A 17,068-nucleotide genomic window follows, 5' to 3' on the forward strand; every position below is an offset into this window, starting at 1 on the left:
GCCTTGAGTTATTTATAAGAATAATAAAGGCAGGGTATAAATTAAATAAGATTGAAGCCAATAAATGACTCTCCCTTCCAAAAGTAGAAATGCAAGAGTTTATTCTGCGCAAGCATTCCAACATTTTTTTAAAAAGTATTTTTTCCCTTTAGATCTTCAACCAGGTAGAAAGGCACATGAGGAATAATGGCTTGTGTAGCCCCTTGGGCTATGAAAAAGAAACATCAAAGATGGTTTCAAGAAACTCTGATTAGGTAGCTCAATATAATTTATTGCTACAGTTAACTGGATTTCAAGTATTCAAACAAATACATTATGAAATGTAGCCCACCGTTGATTTAGACAGTTATCCAGAATGGTTTTGTATTTCAAAATAGTTTTCTGCAATACTAGAAATAGATGAAGTGCCCAAGGAAGGAGCATCAACAATGAGCCAACCTTCATCATGTATGTAATAGGAAATCTGACAAAATCTCCATGCTCTATATGAGCAAAATTCAGTTCCTCGAAAACCACAAGTGGAAAAAGAAGGCAGAAAGTAGCAGCCAATTATAGCTTCTTTTTCTTCTTGTTTTGAAAGAGTGGGCTTTTTGTCCAATGGATCGTCCATTTTCAAACATTGTCCTCTCTCAGCCACTGGTACAAGAAGCCTCTTTTCGAAACAGAGGCCAAGCACCAGTATGAGCTCTTCACTTTCCTTTGCAGAAGATCCCTCAGAAAAGCTGCTTGGTCCTGCAAATCTCCCATGGAAAGTTCTCTCACCCACCTTTTCCTGAGTAGTTTTCTTTGGTCATTTGCATTGATACTGTTTCCAACTCCAATAGGGATGGAAGCGAACCTTTGGTCCTTGCCCTGTAATACCTGCAACGTGATTGTCCTACCCCAGCTAAGAACTTCAGACACAATCTGAAGTCCCCTGGCAGCCAAGGCCCTTGGGGTAGAGTATTATTGAGCAGCCACTCTGAGGCTAATGAGGAGTGCTACAGTATTCTGGACTGGGGGGAAAAAGGGGAATCACAGCTTTTGGTCTGTTAAAAACCAGTGCCAATAAGGAAACACTGGACAGTCACTGAGATCGTCCTGATAGCATTCTTTTGTCAGGAGCCTTCTTCCTGGGCTGGCAGTGGTACAACTTCTAGCCACAGCAGATCAAGGGGTGCTGACTGCAATGGCGGCTGGTGGATACGGCGCAGACGGAAGAGGTAGAGCCCAATTGCAAGCGTCACCACAAGAATACATCCAAAGAACAGATAGTAGACAAAGGAAAGATGGAACCAAGAGCTGTGCGACTGATGGAAGCTCTCCCGTTGGATGTCCCTGAACAGAACAGAAATTGGGTACTGTTACACACATTTATTGTATATCACATTCTCCCTAATGCTTAGAATGGTATATGTAAACCTTGCCCCCCCCCCCAATTTTATCATTACAATAGCCTTGAGAGAGGTCAGGAAGCAACTGGCCCAAAGTCTTCTCATATGTTTTATAACTAAGTAGGGATTTAAAACTGAGTCTTAATAGTTTCTTTCATCATACATTACCCTGTACCTGCTACTGTGCGATATTGTTTAATGGGAATTTTGACACTATTTACTTATAGTGCCTTTTATTTCGTCAAAGGTGCAGGGACTGTGACATAGAGCTCCCACTCATCTTTCTTGTGTTAAAGCTCCCTTTCTGGATACTTCCATATATTGCATCACCTGCCCTTCCCAGAGACTTGAACACTTTAGGGACTCATTCAGTGGGAGAAAATTACACTTCTACCTAACCTTCACATCAGTTTATATATCCTGGTTTGCTCTGAAAGTCAAGTGACAGAACTTCAGCTACCAAAAATGGAAGGCAAATAAACCTTCAAATGCAGGAAGAAAATTTAAGTTCTAGATACCTAACGATTTGGCTTGTGTTAGTTCAAATCCCACAAACAATTTATGAATGGAAGGGAAATATCCCCTAATATTTAGTAATTTTACTCTTATAAATCAGATTTGTGTAGAGTGCATTGCATCTTTCCTCTTTTTTAAAAAAAAATCAACACATTCTACAGGGTTTGGGCTCTAATTTCATATTTTCTGTAAAAAAAATGCCTTAACTTTCAGCTTAAAAAAATTCTACAACATTAGACTGAGCATGACGATGTACAGACTGTTGCAAAATGCAATGTCTGAAGGCCACAATCCTGGAAGACCAATTTTTTTGGGAGAAACGTCTTCCAAAAGTCTGACGTTGCGAGTTCCCAAGATGACTTGACTCCTAGAGAAAAATTAGGGAAATAACATAATACCTGAGAGGTAAAAAGCGGGTTTTATAAAGAATGGCTCCCAATGTCCATTGCACTTCTCGGTCATATAACAACTGCACTGTTCGCAAGCTAGAGTAATCTTTGGGGAAATGGAATCCTTCATGCAGAACCTGGTGCATCCAAGCTGACTTGAAGCATTGGTACCTGCAAACAGAACATACAGTTTCATTTACAAAATGCAGAACTGGGACTTATCTTAGTGATTTCTAAAGCTCTTATCCCATCACTGCAAAATAGGATTGTGGATTCAATACATCTTCTACCCCCAGTTCTCCTGTAAGAGGCAAGAATGGCTCCTTACTTAACACGGTGGAGGTCTGCATGTGGTGAGTAAAGCTTGTCTTGGAATCTCTGTAGCAATACTGACCAGCTCAGGCTACAATAATCCTGGAAGGTAGTAAAGCAAAGGGAGATTAGTGTAAAAAAATAAAAGACACACAGAATATTATCAAGGCAAAAGTCATACTCACTTGGGCAGCACGTGTGAATGCACTGCTTTGATAAGGTCCTCCTAGACGTAGCACGTCATCAGTGCAGTAGTAGAATTCTGAGAACCCGTAGAATTCACTGTTCGTAAAATCAATAGATGCCTGATAGGAATTACTCAAAGAACTTCCACTACTGTTGTCTCCAGCCAACAGGGGGCGCAGTTGTTCTGCACAGCTCCTCCAATTACCTTGACCCTTGACATGCATTGCCTGCCCACCTTTATCCACAACATCCTCTAGTCCCATTGGCAGGCATGGGTCTAAGACTGGCACTTCAGGATTCATGCCTATCTGTACACTGCGCAACCTACAATAAATGAATGAATGAATAAATAAATACATCTGTAAAAATTAAGACAGCATTCCCAATTCATGGCATCAACTAAGTCAGAATGCCAACTTTTCCCTTGCCCTCATTCAAATACCTAGTTCATTACTTCCCAGAGTTTCCCTAAAACAAATAAACACAGAGACACAGACACAGACACACACATCTTATTAACAGGTACCTGAAACTTAAGACTTGAAACTATAACAATCAATCACAGCATATAGGCTGACTTTCAGAGACATAATCATCTGTGGCAGCAATAGGAGTACTATCTTCAGAGCTGCCTTGCTTTTCAGCACAATGGGATTGTTTGGGATTTTCATTGGTTTTTATATTTTGATATAAACCACTGGGAGTCACGATTTTAAGTTCAGTCGTACAGAAACACATTCAATCAGTCAATTATTGTTAACTGGCTAAGACAGAAACAGCAAAGATCAGATCCTTAAAGAACGATATGGACTGATTTTTGGCATATGCCATTACTATACATAAACCATATATTGTGATTTTTGTATTAAAGACTTTTCTACAAACTTCCCTGGCCTAGAAGATTGGATGGATTTGCAGGGTGCTTTTTAAAATGTAGCAAGATTTAGTCATGAAATCTTAGAGAAACATATGCCAAAAGGGCACTCCTCAATTTACTTTTTCTATATCAAATACTCTGAATTCTTTTCAATCATTCCTGCGATCTCCAATTCCAATTTTGATGAACAACTCATTTGGAATAGCGTAGCAGGAAAAGGGGGAATTGTTCAACAAGAAAATATAGGGCAGTAATAATGTTTAAAATTTTTGACTTTACAGAGAAAGACAGAATGGGCCCTCTGATTAAATATTATCCTCCATGCCAAAGGCCCCTTTTTCTTCGTATATAATTGGATTCTGTGCAGTTTCCACCTTCTCTTCATTGACCCCATGTAGTTCCTCAACCCTAATTTGGGCTTTCCTTGGTGTGGGGAACAGAAAGTGCAACTGTTAGCCCTGGGAAACCTTATTATGAATAAGAATTGCCCAGGAAACTGGTTTCAGGCTCAGCAGCACAAGGGCAGGGTACCTGTTGCGAACGATTGTCTGATTCAGCACCAGTTCTTCATATCGTTGCCGAGCAAAGTTGCCTCCAAAGCCCAAAAAAGTATTGACATAGACCCGATACACATGATTTGTGTGTTGCACATCACATCCCAAGTTGAAGTCCGCAAGAAAGCTTTTGGCAGCTTCCTCCTAGAAAGGAAAGAAAAGTGGTAAAAAGCTAAACCTAGTTGAGCCCCCCTCCCCCCATTTCAAACCCTCCCTAGTCATGATGTACCTGCTGTGGGGAAGAAAAGAAGGTTGAGCTTGGCACCTCATAGGCTATTTGAAGGGAAGCACCTCCCATGTCGAGGATACCAACTGTTCTTTTTCGGAGCATGGGCTCTTCTTGACCTGACAGGGTCACAGAAATCACTGCATCTTCCTCTGTAGCCCAGATAGAGGAGAGAAGAGAGAGAGAATAAATTACTAATTGTAGAAAAAAAAAAAAACAGGGGGAGAGAAAGGGGAAAGGAGTTTATGCCTTTTTCACTTTATTTCTGTTCCTGTTCTATTGAGGAGACGAAAAGGAATAATGAGATAGGACATCAATTCCTTGCTGATGCTTGGAATGAAAAACTGCATAGAATTCCCTCCTTCATGTGCCAATGAGAAAGCAGCCATCCACTCACTGGGCCCCATATTTCAACAAACCTTTCTATAAATCTCACCTTCCGCATGATCAAATCTGCCTAGGACGAAGTTGATGCCTATCCAAGCATAGACACCTGCAAGAGAAAGAACACAAAATGCAACATCAGACCCACTGAAGAAGCAGAGAAGCTTTGGTGCTCCAACACCATTTCTGTAAGGCTTAAAAAAAAGGAACCCCCTTATAGGTATATCAATAGCAGGTAGAGTAGGATGCTGACCTCAACTATCCATAGACCCCCCCCAAAACAATGCAAGTCACAAAACAGTCCACACTGGGCCAGAAAGCAATTCGCCAAGACCAAATCCACCTACCAATTCCAGCCAAATCTGGTTTCACTACATACATTTCAGTCTGTCCTTTATATTGGATCACTCTGAAACATAAAGAAATTAAACTCGGATCCGCACCTTCTTGTTTCCCTGAAATTACTTCTGCCTGAGATTCCGAGAAGAGGAAGTCATAATCCAAAGGTAAGTCCCTCACCAAGTCCTCCAGGATGGCCTCCTGCTGCCTGCAAAGATCCATAAGCAAATGAGAAATATCTCCTCCTAAGACATTTACCCACCCTGCTCTGTTTACCTTTCCAGAGAGCATAGCAGGCTGCCCCATCAATTCGAAAACCTATCTCTTTACTCCTTGGGCCAAGAATCCAATCTTTTTCTATTGGAAGAATTTTCAATTCTAAATTTGCAAACCTTTGAGGTTTAATATAGAGCCACAAAGAAATTGGGTCAGGGTAGTGGTGGAAATGGAGTTCCACTGACTATAGTTAAATGAAGAAAACAGAGTTGCTTTATAGTGGGCAAAATTGAAAAAAAAAAGGAATAGCTAAAACCTTACTAAATGTTTGCCATACAAGAGTTCTGCACTTTGAGAAATCTTCCCTTTTCACTCCCTGTCTAAGAGCCCAGTACTTCCTTCTTTTAAGCCCCCAAGGAGGCCTGGATCAAGTCTAAGAAAGTTGTTGATCACTCACTTGTCAGGCAACAGCCTCATGCCTGCTGTACACATAATGTAGAGCGGTGTCTCTTTGTGCTTGACTTTGGGTACATAGGCAGCAGCAAAAGTGAGCAGTGGCTTCATATATTCATTAGCCTTCTCTGGAGTTTTTGCCAGTGTAGCAATCCCTATTCAAGAAAAGAGTTGGCTCTTTAGTCTCCTTTACCTAGATCAAATAACTTAGACATACCAGATGGCTTTATAACAGAAGTCTAGATAACAGTATTTTTAATACCACCCTCTCTTAAAGTATGAACAAATCTAAAAAAAATATTTTTCACTCCTTAATAATGGAAACAATAGGTTTTTATATTTCCGAATCCTTTTAAAATGTATACATTTGCAGGTGTTATCCATTTATCCATTTATAGGTATTCATATATTAATACAGGTATTAATATATCTGCTCTACCAAAACTGCTATTTTTATTCCATTCTGTTCCTTTTCATTTGATTAAGAAATATGAAGTTGATTTTTTTTCCAATTTTAGTTAAAAAAAAAGCCTTAAGTAAAACGAGGTTTGTTATATTTATATTTTAATGAGGATGGGATCTCCAAATATCAAATTAAACACATTTTTACTAAACCCCCCAAAATATGAAATATTAATGTAATTTATAAGGCTTTAAGAAGAATAGCATTTTTTTAAAAATGCAATGTTTTAAGCATATTGATTTACTGTACAATTTACTCAAGAAATATTTAAGACGTGGAAGCTGTATGTGGATCATTTAACACTGAATAAATGCCCTCTCTCACCAGTTTATCTCTATTTTTAAAAAATAATGAAACAATATATTGTTTGAGAAGAAAAAAGACCATATCATAATAGGAAAATTTTATTCCATTATCTAAAGTTGAAATTCAAGTTAGCAGTTAGATTAAATTGATTAAAATAGATGAATTTTTTGAAAACAGGAGAGGTTTTTATCCAACTTTTATCTAGTATGTGTAATTAACATATATAATTTACAAACTATGCTAAAAATATTCTTGCTCTGAATGTTTACACTGCACTGAATAGAATTTGTGGGGGAAAAATTGTTTGTACAGGTGTTAGAATTAAAAAACAGATAAAAAATGACTAGCCATGGTCACATCAACATTATCTCTTGCCAAAGTACAGATGTTTACACCAGCACCTCAAGGAGAACTATGGGATCTGCCACCTGCTTTTCATGGATGTCTGCCTATTGTAACAGAAAGTGATTAGAAAATTCCAAACCTGGTTTGATCTTCTTGACCACAGGTTCACTGCTGTGATCTCGCATTTGTCGGATGTCAAGTAAGTGATGAGGATTCCCATTGTGTGGTGGCCAATAATACACAAAGACCCGGGACCCACTGCTCCCACAGTCAACAACCACCCCGTAACTCAGAGCTGGATTCTTCGTGTCTGTTGCCTCCAAGGCGCGATATCGTGCTAAATACCTGCAAATAGAAAAGTGATTTAGCATTGTGTGAAAATATGTAAATTTGAAGCACAGAAAACAAGCTGACTTTTCATAGATGATTTTTCTATGGTTCTAGTTATCCCCAAAAGACAGTTATTCAGGGATTGGAGAATCCTTAGCTGTAAGAGGACCATCTAGCTAGCTGAACAATGTAGCTAACAAAGCCTATTTCATTATGTGCATTTATTAGCAAGCTGTTCCTTTAGAGGTAGTGCTACCCCTAAGAGACTACACTGGGATTTAATGGAATCATAATGAGCAAACACCAGTGCCACCTTGCTAAGGTTCAGTTTCAGCCTATTTCATTCCATCCAGAGCCTATTGTTCTCCTTTCATAAACAATTTCCAGCGCATATCTTGGGCTCTTAATACTGATGTTCTTTCCCATATTCTATTAACTGAAGAACTAATACAATAATCCCCCCCAAGCAGCATTATTAGAACATGATCACTTTTACTAGTGGGAAAATACAAGCTGAATTCAGTTCAGACAGCTCCTTTCCCACCACCTGAGGGAGAACAAATGCTAACTTCTTTCAATAAGAGAATGTAGATTGGGGGGGAAAGGCACTACAATCTCTTCTAACTTGTTTTAGGCTTCAATCAGCATTTAAAATAAAGTTAAAATCTTTCTGCCTGCTAAGATTAGAAAAAATCAGGCAGAAAGATTTTTTATGACACAAATTGTGATCATTTTCTTCCCTTGTTAATTTTTACAGGAAATCAGTCTCTATTATCTAAAGTAAAATCTACAATTTAGAATTTATATTGTCCATACATAATATCTTTAGAATTTGATTACAAGCATCCAGTACCTTCTATGCTCTATATAACAACTATTTGTTTTAGGACATATATTTTATATCTCTTTACTGGATGATTTGTGCTCCATTGGAGCAATATTGAGATGGTATAGGTTCTCCTGCTTAAACGGGGGGCTAGACTAGAAGACCTCCAAGGTCCCTTTCAGCTCTATTCTATTCTATTCTATTCTATTCTATTCTTATTATCATTTTTAATTGTTTTAATTTTTTAGTGTTTAAATGGTTACTGTTTTCATTGTTTCAAAATGTTTTTGATATTTTAATTGTACTGTATGATTCTAAATTGTGAACCGTCCAGAGTCGTTTGCTGAGATGGCCATCTATAGAAATCAGATAGATAAATAAAATGTTTTACACATCAAAACATTTGGCTTGCAGACAGCTTTTGGAATTAGGCCCCTATCTGCAGCTTCCAGGTCTCATCCCCACTCTGGAAAGCATTATTTGTTTTATCTTAGCAGATCTCATTTCAACTCAATGCTACTCTTACCTACCTTTCAAACTGCCAATCCCGGGAATCAGCTTTCCAATGCCACAGATTTTTAATTGCCACAATCAGTAGAAGAGAGACTGCAAATAACAGGAGTACCAGGGCAAAACGCTGACGGAGACAAAGGCTCACTGAAGGCACAGTGAAGTGCCAAGATGCTGGACACAGGCAGGAAAAACTGATCCTGGAAAAAAAAAAGGCAGTTTTTCAAAGACTGGAGTCTAGTCTCAGCCACTGTTGCTTATAAGTACAATGATTTTAGCAGTATTTCTCAAATTTGACAAGTTTAAGATGCATGGACTTCAATTCCCAGAATTCCCCAGTGAGCTATCTGGAGTTCTTGAAGTTGAAGTCCACATATCTTAAACTTGCCAAGGTTGAGAAACACTGGACTATAGTATTAAAAGGCCAAGTGTAGATGTTTCTAATATCCACAAAAAAAATTCAATTTGGCTCAAAGCTGTAAGTTTGGAATAGGAGGAAATCTTCCAATAAGGTTGGGAGACAACATAAAATATAACTGGGAACACATGAGCTTCACAGGTAAATAAGAACATTAAAGTCTGCAGCACTGGTTCTTTTATACCATCAACAGCCCTGAGAAGCTTCTTTACCCACTATCCAGAGATCTCATGGCAGCTGTTCTCCCACATGATGGAAGCAGAAAAAAACAAAAACAGGACTACTTTCTGATATCCTTGGAGGGTCATTAGCAGGGATTGGGCCCTCCCCAACTGCCATCCAAGAGTCATTCCATCAGGCTATGGCAGAAGGAGGATTAACATTCTTATAATAGGTAGAATTAGTACCTGAACATTCTTTTTTCACCATTGCTTTCATTGGAAACAAGAGGAGAGAGAAGGCTTGTACTTATTAGAAAAACTTAAAACCCGCCAGCTGAAATATGTGATATAAATCCTTTGAATAAACGAACAAGACTTCAAAGCTTTTACCTATACTGCAATCCTGTGCATTATTGCACTGCAATTCCTCCTCTTGGATTGTACTAAGACTTACATCTATGCATACAACTGTAATGAATGAGTTACGTCTGCCTCCCTCAGCCCAATTTTCTCCAGTGGACTGGACAGCGGTTTTCAGAATTTCCACCAGCAGACAATGATTTTGTTTTGATGCAGCTATGTAATACCACAGTGGTTCTCAACCTGTGGGTCGGGACCCCGTTTGGGGTCGATCGACCATTTCACCGGGGTCGCCAAGCAAGGCTGTCCGCCATTTTTTTTGTCTGCCATTTTTTTTGTCCGCCATTTTTTCCCCTTTTCCGGAGGGTGCCTTACCTCCCTTGGGCTGGGCCAGCTGGTGGTCGGCCTGCTCCGTCTCTGTCGCTTGCCAGCTACGCCTCAGCTGGCGCAGGGGGCGGAACCACGCATGCGCGGCGCTCCCGGGCAGGAAAAGTCCTCGACTTACGACCGGTTGGGTAGTCCTCGACTTACGACTGGTTTAGTCCTCGACTTACGACCAGTTTAGTCCTCGACTTACGACCGGTTGGGGTCGTGGCATTAAAAAGGTTGAGAACCACTGTAATACCGCATTATATCCTCTTCCTTGGGCTTTTTCTCTGGGAAGTCTCAACCTACCTCTGTGCCAGCTTCCTCTTTCAAAACTGACTAACAAGGAGGAAACTTGTCTCCCACTTTCCACACCCACGGGAATCAGAGTCACCCTCTCTGCCGAACTGGCACCAAGTGTGATCCTTGGACTGTCCTGGCTGCTAGCCAGACTGTGCTGTGGCCGTTTACAAGACCGAGGGGATGGGAAAAGAAGCAGATTTTGCCTGAAACGTCAGGCATAAGATTATTTCCCACTCTTAACCTAGCAGCTGCCGGGAGGCCCCCGTTTTTCTTAAACAGGCTCAATCCCAATCCTCAGGCAGTCTGGGGAGGATGCAGACCTCGAACCGGGAAAGAAGGAAGGGCCAACCATAAGGAAGAAAATGCACCGGTAAGAGGCTCTATTGGCGAGGCTTCGCATTCCCGTCACTCACCTGGCCATATGGTCACCCCACTGTCCAGATTCGGTTAGCGTCCTCTACGATCTGCAGAAGGGAGTCGCATCTCTCTTCCCTTTCCGCCACTGAGTCCCGGCGCTTATACAGGAGAAAGCCAGGAAGAGAGAGCCCGGTGAGCCCCCGACACCCCGCTTCCCAGATGGGCCACAAAGTAACCGGCCCGCTTCGCGCCTCCACACCGGAGGGCCCCGGGTCTCCCGCCCTCCCAGGGCATGTCCCTCTTCACCGGCACCCACAGGAGGGACTCACCGCTGCCGCCCTTTCCTCCGTCCAGCACCTGTCGCACCGCTCGCTTTCCAGCCACGTCCTCAGGGCGAGCGAGCTCGGAAGAGGCAGCCAATGGGGACTCGGATGCAGGTGACGTAGCGGACCCAGTACGGCTACTTCTGAGCAGTTCGGCGGTCACGGCCCCGCCTCCTGACCTTGTATCCAATCAGCTCGCGATTCGGAGGGACCTTTCGGTTCCCGGCACGCAATCCCGAAGCGCCGTTAAGCAATTGCAGTATCGGAAACGTCACGGCTCTGGGTTCAATGCAGGGGTTGAGGGCGGGTGTTCCAGTTTCGCGCACTGACGTCACGAGGACATTGCCCAATTCGGGGGCCTAAAGGAGACTCTTTCAAAAGTTCGACTTGATTGGTTTCCCTGCAAGCCGAAATTTTAGAAGCTGGCAACGCCACGGAGTTCCCAACGAGCCCCTCACTCTACGGCAGGGGTAGGCAACCTTGGCTCTTTTATGACTCGTGGACTTCAATTCCCAGAATTCCTGAGCCAGCTTAGCTGGCTCAGGAATTCTGGGAGTTGAAGTCCACGAGTCATAAAAGAGCCAAGGTTGCCTACCCCTGCTCTACGGCCTTCCCTCCCTCGCGAGCCACCGAAACACAGGCGCTACCCACGGCAACGTCACCTTTAAAATCAAACCAACCAGCTTCTCCAAACAAACCACACGCGCCATAGAAAGCTGCGATCCCTTCTTCCCAGGCTGTCTCCCAGCCTGACAGGCGGTGTAGCCAATGGCCATTTCCTTTTTTCGACGTACAGCGCGTTCCACGGGAAGATGTCCAATGGCGTGAGGCGAGAACAAAAGGTCAAAGAGGCATGGCCAAATCTCTTTTTCTGATAGGCGGGGCTCAAGGCCGGCCTTTGCCAATCGACCAATTCGCGTTGGCCTAAGGCGGCGCGAATGCGGGCCGCCACCAATCCGCAGTGCCAGTAGGCGGGATGGACTGAGCGGGAGCCGCAGGACCGAGCGGGGTATCCCGTAACCGACTCGACGGAGGCGCCATGGAGCTGGGGGCAGGCGGCGCGGCCGGGCCCGGTCAGCGGGGCGCGGCGGCGCCGGGCCGCCTGCTCCTCTTGCTGCTGGGCGGGGATGGCGGGGGAGGGTCGGGTTGGGTGTGGCCGTGGCCCTCGGGGGGCGGCGGGAAGGGGGGGACAGGAACGGACACGGAAACCGGCCCGGAGCCGGACTACGAGGCCCTGCCCCGCGGCTCCGCCGCTTCCACCCACATGCTCGCAGGGGCTGTGGCTGGGGTGCTGGAGCACAGCCTTATGTACCCGGTGGACTGTGTCAAGGTGAGGACAGGCGGCGGGCCGCGCTCGTGCCTCAAGAGGGGCGGCGGGACGGGCTGGGAGCAGGGACAGGGGAGGTCTCAGGCTGGAGCAGCATCACGCAGGGCCCCGTGATGTTGGACATCGCCCGGTTGGGGGAGAACCGCTCGGCTCCATCCCGATCGTTCAAATAAGCGTTAAGGAGGTTTGACAGAAGGTCAAAAGGCTGTTACGTCTCGGGGTGGTTATTGTGAATTGGGCCAAGAAGAAGAGGGAGCAACAAGTAGTTGTGTCCTTTGCGGAAGTGGCAACGTGCAGTCTTCTGAGTCCCGAACTTGAGATGACAATTAAGCACTGCCACCAGCGACCGAGAAGTAGGGTCTATTTCTTGCATCTCAAACAAGCCCCCTTGCTTTTGCCGGCAAAACAGATTGGACTCAACCATTGTATAGAGGAGATGTTAAAGTGTGTGTGGTGGTGGTGGTGGTGGGGGGTGTTTTGTGATTCTTTGGAAGTTTATTATACTTCCAGACATCTTTCACTGAATCATATTGTCTGCAAAAATCACATGTAAGTAGGGAGAAAGCATACAGCAGAACTAAAGCAGAGACTCAAAACGCTGAAGGTTTGTAAAAAGGGAAGTGGGTGGAAAGAGTTTTGGCTGGGAGAACTTATTTGAGTAAATCTCTAAACATATCTAACCTGCTCCCCCCTCCCCCCATCCCCGCACTGGCAGACAAGGATGCAAAGCCTGCAACCAGAACCTGCTGCTCGTTACCGGAATGTGCTGGAGGCTTTGTGGCGGATTGTGCGAACTGAAGGGATCTGGCGACCTATGCGTGGATTGAACATCACAGCTACAGGGGCTGGTCCTGCCCATGCCTTGTATTTCGCCTGCTACGAAAAATTGAAAAAGACACTTACCAACCTTATCCATGCTGGGGGCAATAGTCACGTGGCCAACGGTATTATCCCTTCCTGCCTCCTAACCCCATCCTGGGGTTCTAGTTGTACCAGTTGGGGCTCAGAGTGAGAGAATGCCAGATTTATTCTTATTGTTCTGGCATTAGTACTCTCTGAACCCTCATGTTTGAGGACATTCTTTCGTAATGCTGTGATCTGCTTGCAGCAAACTATGTTAGCAGTATGTCTCATTGAGCAATATGTGGCCTGTAGGGATTTAGGGAATAAAATGGGCAAATAAGGTTTCTTGCATGTGCTTTTGTATCTTATGTAAGAAAGTGATATGGTACAAGAATGACTGTGATTCTGCCTGCATATATTTGTTTTTTAAAACATGCATACTGGTGTGCTTCAGATACATATGCTTGTATTTGCCTCAATGCCTCTTTTTTTAGCAACTTAATTGAATGGGGAGAATTCCAGGCTTGCTGCAACAGGTGTTCTTGCATTCCTTTAGTCAAATCTGCTTCCTCAGAATAGCTTATTTCTAAAGCTTCTATTTAATCTCTGATCATCTGGTTGTGGTATTCTATCTCCTAAAATCTAAGACATAACTCATCATCCCCTGAATCTTGTTGACTCTTTAGGAGAAAGACAATATAGATAGTCCTCGACTTATGATCACAGTTGGGACCAGAATTTCCATCTTAAGTTGTTGCAGTCATAAGTTGATTCAGACCCAATTTTATGATCATTTTTATGATGGTGAATCACCATGGTTGTTAGCACATCTGCAGTCATTAAGCAAATACCACGGTCATAAGTGTGAACTCATTCTTTTGAATAGGCATTTTTTGCTGCAAATTGGCAAAAAAGGTTACAAATAGCTATCATGTGACTGTAGGACATCGGTTGTAAAAGTAAAAGTAAGCTGGTTGCCAAGTGCCTGAATTGCAATTTTATGAACATGAGGGTGGTGCGATGGTTGTGAGAGCAAGGACAGACCTTTTCAGCACTGTTGCAACTTTGAACGGTCACTCAATGAATGGTCATAAGTCGAGGACTGTTTGAAGGATGTAAATAGTAGGTTTATACAACACTTCAGATTCAGGACACAAAAGATGCTGCAGAGGGAGGAGTGTGAAATTAGCATTTGCCTGCAGCAATGTAAAGTAGCTGTACCTTTTCCTGAGTTATATTCCTTCCTGCCCCTGGGATACTGGGGAAGGACTTGGAACTTTAAAGTACAGCAGAAAGGTGCTATGTTTGTGCTCTTGCTCTTTCTGAAACACTTGTGGAAGATCAAAACTGAAATGCTGCACAGCTTACTAATAGTAGAATAAATGCAGCACAGCTTACTAATAGTAGAATATCCTTAGCTTTTGTCTGCTTCGTATGTTACAAAGATCTTAACTAAGATGTTTGCAAGATATTCTGTTTTCTCCTTTTTTCTAGTGTGTAAATGGAAATAATTTGGAGAAACATTGTATCATAATCTTGATTATTTTTGCTGTTCTCATTGAAAATTAAGGCTTACTTCTGCATAAGCTACTTATGCCTTGGAAGGAATGGCTTACTGTATGTCCCTGTTTTCACATATGTAATATTTTGATGGCCTAATCTGGGATCTCATTAAGACTCTCACGGGTCTCATCTCAACTTTTCTTCATATTTAACAGTTCTTGTCTTGCAGGTGCAGCAGGCTGTGTGGCAACATTGCTTCACGATGCAGCCATGAATCCAGCAGAAGGTAATACTGTTATTCTTGGATGCTCCATCTTTCATGAAGACAATTATTCTTTTATTATCACCAAGAAATGTTCCAGTGTTTGTGAGAAGAAAGGGAGACGGAGCAATTATTACAAATCATTACAAATACTACAAATTTTATTTGAATGATGGATTGCACTGACTGAAGTAAAGAAGAGTCATGATTGTTTGTTTGTTTGTTCAATTTCTGTGTCTGCCCATCATCGTCAATGACTGTGCAGTTTACAATTCAGAAAATATGATTAAAAATTTTAAAAACCTTTTTAAACAATAAAAATAGTAAAACCAGCCAAACAAAATTAAAAATCCAATTCAAGATATACGAGAGCAAGGTATTGGCCAGTTAACAATGTAGCCAGAAAACAGACCCCTTAACACATTCAGCACTCCAGGCTTGGGAGCATAGCTAGATTTCAAGGACCTTATAAAAGGCTAGCAGAGTTGGGGCCATAAGATGTCCATGGAGCAGGGGCCACTGCAGAAAAAGCTTGCCTCAACCATATGGTCTTGCCCTATTATAAACATGAACAAGTGAATGAAAATTACATTGTAACGTGGCTTCAATGTTCCATTTTTTTTTGTAGGAAAATCAAAACTCATTCCAGTGGTCCTAAATATTTTTCACAATCTAGAAAGTGGTCATCTGGGTCTGCTAATTTATGCAGTTGGATTGATAGTATATTCCAGTACTGAGGCTTATGTGAGGACTATATTGAATACTGAAGCATAAGAGTCCGTGCATGTGTGTTTGTGTGTGTGTGTGTGTACTGAATGCATACTGTTTATACCTCTTTATTCATTAGAGTTTTTCTTTCTTTCTTTCCCCTCTTTCATTATGGCCGAATTGCGGTTATCATCCATTTCCAGTGGTAAAACAAAGAATGCAGATGTACAATTCTCCATACCAGCGAGTAACAGACTGTGTGCGTGCTGTGTGGTGCAATGAAGGGGCAGGAGCTTTCTACCGAAGCTATACCACTCAGCTGACCATGAACATCCCCTTTCAGGCTATCCATTTCATGGCATATGAATCCTTACAGGAGCACCTCAACCCCCACAGACAGTACAACCCTAGTTCCCACATGGTGGCAGGTGCCTGTGCAGGTGCCATTGCTGCTGCTGCCACCACACCTTTGGACGTTTGCAAAACATTGCTGAATACACAGGAAGCCTTGGCACTGAATACCAACATCAGTGGGCACATCACAGGTATGGCTCACGCATTCAGGACGGTGTACCGCGTGGGCGGGCTAACTGCCTATTTCCGTGGGGTTCAGGCACGTGTCATTTACCAGATGCCCTCCACAGCTATTGCATGGTCTGTGTATGAGTTCTTCAAATACTTCTTAACAAAGCGAAGGGAGGAACGGTTGTCCGGGAAGTGAAGTGCGTTATCGGATTGGCTGGTGCCAAACTCGGATGACAAGCAAGACTTTGGAATACTGATGCCGCCTCTTGCCTGCTGCTGCATTTTGCACAGCCCGTTGTTCTCTCAATGGAAAATATACAGCAAACAGCAACTTCACCTGCTTTTAGCTTATCATCTAACAAACATGCCCCAGGTATTGGGTACAAATAAAGACCAGGGTGGAAATACTGTAAGCGTATTGGAAATTGGGGTGATAGCCTGCATTCTCAGAAATGATTGCAGGTAGGAGTTAGTAGAGGCAGAAGAAGTGTTAGCTAAGCTGTTGTCTATTAGCACTCACTCAGACCTCATGCTCTTTGGGAAGGCTTTGATTGTTGTGGCCCTTGGCACTTCCAATAAAGTCTGCTTTATTGTCCTAGGCCTTGTCTCTTTCTTACCAGATGATTCTGAGCATTTCTTTATGGAAGAGGGTGGGGAACGTGCAGCTTTCCTGATGGTGTTATATTCCAATGTTCATTAGTCACAGCAAGCCTTTCCTTCTTAGAGATAAGATGAATGCATTGTATTTGTATGACAGGAATTGTTTTATCTTCTCATCTGAAGAGGTGGAAGAAAAATAGGATTCACTTTCATAATGCTGGATGTTGTATGATGTACATTGAGATCCAATGTTCTCTGTTGGATGCTACTCATAAAGCATTTGTGACTTTTCAACACCTAGCACAGTCTATTCAGCACTATTGCCATTCCACTATTGCCATTCGATATGTATGAGAATAGTGAAAAGAGACACTGTCTGCTTTAAACTGTGGTATCCTTCAACTGAC

The 17,068-nt window shown here is 42.8% G+C and overlaps 2 protein-coding genes across 2 annotated transcripts; one reads left to right on the top strand and one right to left on the bottom strand.

The window, feature by feature from the left end:
• Positions 1–88: 88 nt before the first annotated feature.
• Positions 89–10,958, bottom strand: ENTPD7 (ectonucleoside triphosphate diphosphohydrolase 7). Its single transcript, XM_015816266.1, has 13 exons — positions 10,900–10,958; positions 10,627–10,728; positions 8,626–8,805; positions 7,079–7,284; positions 5,830–5,980; positions 5,261–5,364; positions 4,870–4,926; positions 4,437–4,585; positions 4,185–4,351; positions 2,776–3,100; positions 2,607–2,692; positions 2,288–2,449; positions 89–1,317 (listed from the first exon to the last, which is right to left on the bottom strand). Exons 2-13 carry the CDS (start codon positions 10,632–10,634, stop codon positions 1,098–1,100), a joined length of 1,815 nt encoding a protein of 604 aa, XP_015671752.1. The 5' UTR covers positions 10,635–10,728; positions 10,900–10,958; the 3' UTR covers positions 89–1,097.
• Positions 10,959–12,142: 1,184 nt separating this feature from the next.
• SLC25A28 (solute carrier family 25 member 28) lies at positions 12,143–17,068 on the top strand. Its single transcript, XM_015816268.1, has 4 exons — positions 12,143–12,223; positions 12,936–13,164; positions 14,796–14,852; positions 15,740–17,068. The coding sequence occupies exons 1-4, from the start codon at positions 12,158–12,160 to the stop codon at positions 16,255–16,257; spliced, it is 870 nt and encodes a 289-aa protein (XP_015671754.1). The 5' UTR covers positions 12,143–12,157; the 3' UTR covers positions 16,258–17,068.

This window comes from Protobothrops mucrosquamatus, unplaced genomic scaffold, assembly GCF_001527695.2.
Source record: "Protobothrops mucrosquamatus isolate PMUCROS unplaced genomic scaffold, P.Mucros_1.0 scaffold419, whole genome shotgun sequence".
Classification (NCBI taxonomy): Eukaryota; Metazoa; Chordata; class Lepidosauria; order Squamata; family Viperidae; genus Protobothrops; species Protobothrops mucrosquamatus.

Excerpts from the sequence above, each read along its gene's own strand:
- ENTPD7 (XM_015816266.1), bottom strand. Across the intron at positions 4,352-4,436 it reads TCTTTTCTTCCCCACAGCAG|GAGGAAGCTGCCAAAAGCTT; the intron begins GTACATCATGAC and ends TTTCCTTTCTAG. Across the intron at positions 1,318-2,287 it reads ACCCGCTTTTTACCTCTCAG|GGACATCCAACGGGAGAGCT; the intron begins GTATTATGTTAT and ends TGTTCTGTTCAG.
- SLC25A28 (XM_015816268.1), top strand. The coding sequence starts at position 12,158 with ATGCTCGCAGGGGCTGTGGCTGGGGTGCTGGAGCACAGCCTTATGTAC. Across the intron at positions 13,165-14,795 it reads CAATAGTCACGTGGCCAACG|GTGCAGCAGGCTGTGTGGCA; the intron begins GTATTATCCCTT and ends CTTGTCTTGCAG. Across the intron at positions 14,853-15,739 it reads AGCCATGAATCCAGCAGAAG|TGGTAAAACAAAGAATGCAG; the intron begins GTAATACTGTTA and ends ATCCATTTCCAG.